Source organism: Olea europaea, unplaced genomic scaffold (genome assembly GCF_002742605.1).
Source record: "Olea europaea var. sylvestris unplaced genomic scaffold, O_europaea_v1 scaffold452, whole genome shotgun sequence".
Taxonomy (NCBI): Eukaryota; Viridiplantae; Streptophyta; class Magnoliopsida; order Lamiales; family Oleaceae; genus Olea; species Olea europaea.
The window spans coordinates 95,211-102,022 of NW_019262826.1; the positions used below are offsets into that span (position 1 = coordinate 95,211).

General features: G+C 34.9%; 1 protein-coding gene across 1 annotated transcript; it reads left to right on the forward strand.

Annotated features, from left to right (window-relative positions):
- The first annotated feature begins 5,337 nt into the window (after positions 1-5,337).
- On the forward strand, positions 5,338-6,442 carry LOC111388065. Its single transcript, XM_023012729.1, has 3 exons — positions 5,338-5,557; positions 5,661-6,064; positions 6,143-6,442. Exons 1-3 carry the CDS (start codon positions 5,338-5,340, stop codon positions 6,440-6,442), a joined length of 924 nt encoding a protein of 307 aa, XP_022868497.1.
- The last annotated feature ends 370 nt before the right edge of the window (positions 6,443-6,812 follow it).

The window sequence follows — 6,812 nt, forward strand, 5'->3', positions numbered from 1 at the left end:
CAAGGAATTCAACCTTATGGCTCTGACACCAATGAAGGAAAAAATTTAGCATGCTTTGACATGAATTTTGGGTCAACAAACTTACTAGAAAAGATGAATTTCAAGATCTTTGTGTGGCTGAATCACCCTGCCTTCGAATCTCTAAAATTTGCATTTTCTTGTACTCCAATGATCCAAATCCCGATCATAATGGAAGGGGATTATTATCCACAATCTAAGTGCCATTTCTTGTGAGATTTCATGCCAAAAATGTGGTTTTAGGGGCTTATCAATTTTGGTATGAATTTACATATGAATTTTCACCATATTTTTTATACCACATTCTTATTCCTCTTTCCATAACTTCTATATGAAAATTTCAAGTGGTTACTTGGGAGTTATAGGTTTTAATTTAGAATTTAAACTACTTCCTCCAACCCTTTTAAAATCCCGCTGGTCGGGTCACCCCACATGGGCGACCCATTATCCGTATTTTCCAACAACCATGTACATCAGTACTAATCAATACATGAGTAAAGTTATTTCGGGTACATTTCTTGTGTGATTTTTCAATATTTCTACATCTTATCAGATTTCAGATTATAGAATTTAGTTTATTCAATTCTTAGAATAAAGCTTTCAATTTATAATATTGACCAACAATAATATTTCATAGATTTTCTTAGATATCAGATTATTTATATTCGTTATTCTTTGCAGCTACTTATCTAGAATAAAAGACAAAGCATTTTATGATACATTTGTGTTATAGTTTGAAAAAGTGTTACTAGATTTCAGAATTTCTTGAAATTTTGATAGAGTAATAATTTTCAGAACTTAAGCATAAATGGAAAAAGTATACTTATTTGTGAATATCCACTCACTGAGCTACTAGGTCATATATTTTATCACCATTTTTCTTATCAGATAGTAACTGAGTTGAGCAGCACTGAAGCCTATTGATCTATTGAGTTAACCATACATTGTCATTAGATGTATGACTTATTTTATTAGTTTAGACAATTCATATTTTGGGATGCATGCATTTTTGTCAAAAAATGTATCCATATCATGGGTTCATTGCATAATTGACAATTTTTTTATTATATTGGGTCTTTAGAGTCTTTTGACTTGTTCAGAAGTGTAAATTCCATTTCTATGCACTTTATTTTGAATAGTTAGTATTTTGAGGGCTGGTGTACCCTGTTTTATATTATATGTACTGATTTGAGAAAATTAGATTTTGTTCAGGTGGTTTTAGTTCATATTTCAGAAGAAAACTATGTCAATTTTTTTTTTATAAATTCATCATAGCCAAATAGGTTTAGGTTGTCTTGATGCTGAGTCCGACGCTTAGTTGGTATCTACCATTGATGCATGACACGCGTTGAGTCCATAGGGTGATTTGAGATGGTTCGTGTCAATAAATGAGACATTATTATTTTTTAAAGTTTTAAATATTTTTTTTAATAATGGTCAATGGCCATTTCAATAGATGGCCAGGTCAGCTTCCAATAATTTCTCCAATTACAATGGCCTAATGGAAAAGAAAAGTAAACCCTAACGGCAATTCCAATTTCCAATGTCAAGCCCTTGTTTGATACTCTTTTTTCTCAGAATATATTTTTCTCTCTCTCTTCTGTTCAAACATACATTTTTTAATAAAATAATATTACATACAAAGCTAAATTTCTTTCTTATTAATTTTTGGGTTATTAGCACAAAATGTCCCTACCTTTCATGATTTTTGTGGAAAATGTCCATACCTTTCATTTTTTGGCACATTTCATCCCTACCTTTACCTTTTCTTGTGCAAAACATCATTTTCATCATTTTTCTCAATAAAAGCTATAAAATGACTAATATACCCTTCTATTTAAATAAAAAAATAAAGAACTAAATACAATCGTAGTTCCAAATAAAAAAATAAATAAATTCTCCACCTCCACCTCCTCTTTTGAATTTTTTTAAAAATTGGAACTATGATTGTAATTAGTTCTTTATTTTTTTTAAAATTTAAATAAAAGGGTATATTAGTTATTTTATAACTTTTTATTGAGAAAAATGGTGAAAAGGATATTTTCCACAAGAAAAGGTAAAGATAGGGATGAAATGCGTCAAAAAACGAAAGGTAGGGACGTTTTGTGCTAATTACCCTTAATTTTTAATCACACATTCTTCACCCATTAACTATTTCAAAATGCGTTGTTACTAAAAAAAAGTATAGGAAACAAACAAAGGCCAAATCGAGATTACCGTAAGCATTTTATTCGTTATTGAATCACAGGGAAGTTGAAGTTGTGATTCAAGTACATGAAATAAGCCGAATTGCTGAGTTCGAATACGAGGAAATGGCAAGGAAAGAAGTTTGAGAGTACACAAACCTTACGGATCCCAACGATAGGTTATTGTTCCTGTGAGTATGTTTTCAAGTGCTCTATTTATATGAAAATCCATTATCAAATCACGTGCAGCTAAGACAATGGGAAAGGGAAATGATAGAGTAGATGACGAAGAAATTGCTTTTCAACATATGGTCGCCAAGGTTAGTGAATCCTTTTTCCTTTATGATCTACATATGGTGAATATCGTACGAGATTGTAGGTTATGAATAGTGAAAATATTATTCTTTTTGGTGAATTTGGCATCTTCGTTATGTCAAAATTAGAGAATTTTTAATTGATTATGTTCCTAAATTACTTTTCGTTTTATTTGTATGCACCATTTGGACGAGCAATAAAGCCGGGATCCTTTAAAGGCTTCTTATAAAAAGGAAAATAACTAGAAAAAGCTTTTCTTTTTATCCAGTAATGAGATTTTAAACTCCTTTGGAGCTTCAAAGGGTAGAGATTATTGTTGTGTTGCAGGAATTTTCAGCTTAGCCTTTGTCTACTTAATAGAAGCTAGATACTAAAATAGTGGCTTTTCTATCAAGATTGAAAATGACTATGTGACATTGCTTAGATTAAGCTATATCAACTGGATGCGTTTTGAAATTAAGTTGCATTTGAAGCCAAAATATTTTAGCCTGTTTTCTTTGGTGCTTTCATGAGTTTTTTTTAGCTTAGTCCCCTGCAATTTTTGAGGATAATGCTATTGGAGACTATCATCAACATGGCTGTTAGGATGATGGAGATGATAGAGAGTCCTCTATCCCGGTCTCATACTTGCGCTTCGACTTAGTCCTATAACTAGTCGACCAACCACTTTCTCCTTCCTAGGAAACCATTTGCCTTTGAATTCCTTTCCTATATAAGCTTGAATAGTATGACATAGGAAGTTCTTTTATCCATACCGAATCCAAACTTGTCCATGGAAAAGGCCTGTATCTATTATCATGATTTTACATACGAACAATTTCTCAATATCTTGTTCATTCGCAACAAAATATTTTCTTTGTGCTTCGGAAAAAAAAAGTAAAGGGATTCTTGACCCAACCAATCCAAACTTCCTTTTATCTTTTGGGCTTACGCTCATTAGATTAGCTAGCCTTTTTTTTAATCCTTTCTCCCTCAAGTTATGGTTAGTTCGGCCGTTTATAGATTCTTCCCTTCCCCACCATTTTGACCTATTGTTGACAAGGATTTTACCGATGCTGAAGGTAGCTTGCTTACCAAGCCACCTACTTGAGAAGCTAGTCACCAGACACCCTTAATAGACGAGACACCATTCAATTCTCATCTTCTAGGAAGAGAGAGACTGTATACGTGATCAAAGGAAAAGGAATGAAAGGATAGACACTGAGTGCATACAATGAGATTATAAATGGAAGTGTCTTTTGTAATTTCAGTTAGTACAATTAAGTTTTATATGATTACTTTTATTTGCTTTACTTCTTGTGTATTATGCATTGATTAATAAAATATTTGATTACCTTAAAAAAAACAATTGAGTTTTATATGAAATCTTCAATCATACTTGTTCTTCCACTTTGCATTCTCGAGTCTTAAAAATTCCTGTATGTAACTGGCAATTTGAAAAATTTAGGAGTTTTGTGATAACATTCCCCCGATAGGGATCTTGAATTCCTCATTCGGGTGGTTGATATGTATAGATGCAAGAGATTGTAGGAGAACGTGGAGGTTACCTTCATGGACGAGGAGGTATAAATTGTCTATTCTACCGTCATCCTCTATTTTGTGAATGTGTATTAATTTGATTGTTCGAGTAAGAGTGTGTGCTTGTATGAGTGAGTGCATATATAAAATATATTACAAGTAGTTCTTGATCCTTGTTAAGTTTTAACAAGCAGCCCCGACAGCGATGATTTACTTTAACTCAAAGAGAAGATGGGGGTTGAGGAAGATGCAGAACATCTTCCAAACTGTACTAAGAAACGTGCATTTGCTGCTTTTAAGATATCTTTTTATTCTCCAACTGGAAGTATAAATAGTTGGTTGGAATTTATTCAAAAATTCACAACCAAATTCTTTCCACCTGCCCGAGTAGCCAAACTCAAGCATGACATAACCACTTTCCAACAATCCGAATTTGAGAGTTTTTATGAGGCCTGGGAGAGGTTTAAGGATATACTTTGAAAATGTCCAAATCTTAATATCACAATGGGACAACAAATGAATTATTTTTATGCCGAGTTGATTTCTTCTTGTCGTTCAAATGTAGCTTCATCATCTAATTGCTCAATCAAGAAGAAGAGTATTCGAGAAGCATATTATCTATTTGAGGTCATGAGTGAGCAAAGTGCTATGTGGCCGGATAGAGGTTTACAAAGAGGAATTGGTGGAGTTCAAGATGGTGAAGCTTTCTCAATGGTTCTAGCAAAGATCGACTCACTAGCAAAGAAGGTAGAAGGACTTTCTACATCTACCTCTAGCTCTCATTCTGCTTATATGGTACAATCTCCGCCTATTTGTGATATTTGTGGAGCAAATCACCTAAGCCTGAGTTGCCCATTGATAGGTAGTGGTTCGACATCCACAGAGCAAGTGGCATATGCTCAAAACTTTCAACGCCAAGGGTATAATTCTTACTCGCAAACTTATAACCCCGATTGAAGAAATCATCCGAACTTTTCTTATGGAAATAATCAAAATGTGCTCAACCCGAGGCCACGAGAGAAAAAAAGGTTGGGAAGATGCCATTGCTAAGTTAGCAAACCATCAATTGCAATATCTGGAATGCAATGATGCCTCTTTGAAAAACTTGGAATGTCAAGTAGGTCAAATTGTTAAGCTTCTCTCCGAAAGGCAACAAGGGGCATTGCCTAGCAATACTGAAACAAATCCACGAGAGAATGTATAAGCTATTACAATTAGATGTGGGGTACAATTACCTGAAATCACGGTGACATGCCCTAAAGCTCAAACTGGCAAGGTGCCTATTGAAGAAGAAGGGGTTATGCAAGAATCTGATGCAAAGGATGAGACATTGATTGGAGATGAACTGAAGCCATCAACATCAAAGGCTCCAACACTGGTCAAGGCCTATGTGGCTCCTATTCCCTTCTCACAAAGGCTTCATAAACAGAAATTGGATTCTCAGTTTGGAAATTTTTTGGAGGTCTTCGAGAAACTATACATAAACATTCCATTTGCTGATGCATTAGCTCAAATGCCGAGTTATGCCAAATTTTTGAAGGATATTTTTTCAAACAAAAGAAAACTTAAAAAATATGAGACAGTAATGCTAAGAAGGAGTGTAGTGCCATCCTTCAAAAGAAGCTAGACTGAAAATCAAAGATCCAGGGAGTTTTACTATTCCATGCAGTATTGGTGATTTAAATTTTAGTAAAGCTTTATGTGATTTTGGTGCTAGTATTAATTTGATGCCTCTGTCTATTTTCAAGAAGCTGGGATTGGGAGAAGCCAAGGCCACCACCATGTCATTGCAATTGGCTGATCGATCAATAAAATATTCTCGGGGTTTCATTGAGGATGTATTAGTCAAGGTGGACAAATTCATATTTCCAGCCTATTTCATAATTCTTGACATGGAAGAGGATCATGCCATCTTTATCATTTTAGGATGGCCATTTCTTACCACCGACCGAGCTTTGATTGATGTACAAGAGGGGCAGCTCATTCTAAGAGTCCAAGATGAACAAGTTACATTCAATATCTTGAAGGTAATCAAGTATCCATCGGAATTCGATTCATGCCTTCGAGTGGATATTATTAATCATGTGGTTGCCAAGTCTCTTTAGAGGCTTTCTAAGGATCCTCTGGAAACATGTCTTGAATGTCCTTTGGCTATCAAAGAGAAAGATTTTGAAGTTGGGCATATGGTACACTATTTGGAAGCTACACATTCCCAGTCTTACAAGAGGGCACCAAATTATGAGGACTTGGAAAAGAGCTCTTCACTACCACTGCCATCTCTTCAGCAAGCACCTATACTTTATTTGAAGCCTCTTCCTTCTCATTTGAGGTATGCTTATTCAGGAGAGTCATCTATGCTTCTGGGTATCATTGCTAATTTCTTAAGTGAATTGGAGGAAGAGTAGTTACAAGGGGTGTTGAGGGAACACAAGGAAGCCATTGGTTAGACTATTGCAAACATTCAGGGAATTTGTCCTTCATTATGCATGCAAAAATTCCTTATGGAGGATGATTTCAAACCATCAGTGGAGCATCAAAGACGGTTGTTTGAGGCCTCATTTGACGGATGTTTGACCAATTTGGAAATGGTGTTGAAAAGATGTGAGGAGGCTAATTGGGAAAAATGTCATTTCATGGTCCAGGAAGGCATAATTCTCGGCCATCGGATGTCATATAAAGGGATAGAGGTTAACAACGCAAAAATCCAAGTCATTGAGAAATTACCTCCACCTACCTCAATGAAAGGGTTAAGGAGTTTTTTGGGACATGCCGAAT

What these genes read in the sequence shown, in the direction of transcription:
- LOC111388065 (XM_023012729.1), top strand. Translation starts at nt 5,338, where the DNA reads ATGCAAGAATCTGATGCAAAGGATGAGACATTGATTGGAGATGAACTG. An exon ending in TGCATTAGCTCAAATGCCGA is followed by an intron (nt 5,558 to 5,660) that starts GTTATGCCAAAT and finishes CTTCAAAAGAAG; the next exon opens with CTAGACTGAAAATCAAAGAT. An exon ending in TTACATTCAATATCTTGAAG is followed by an intron (nt 6,065 to 6,142) that starts GTAATCAAGTAT and finishes AAGTCTCTTTAG; the next exon opens with AGGCTTTCTAAGGATCCTCT.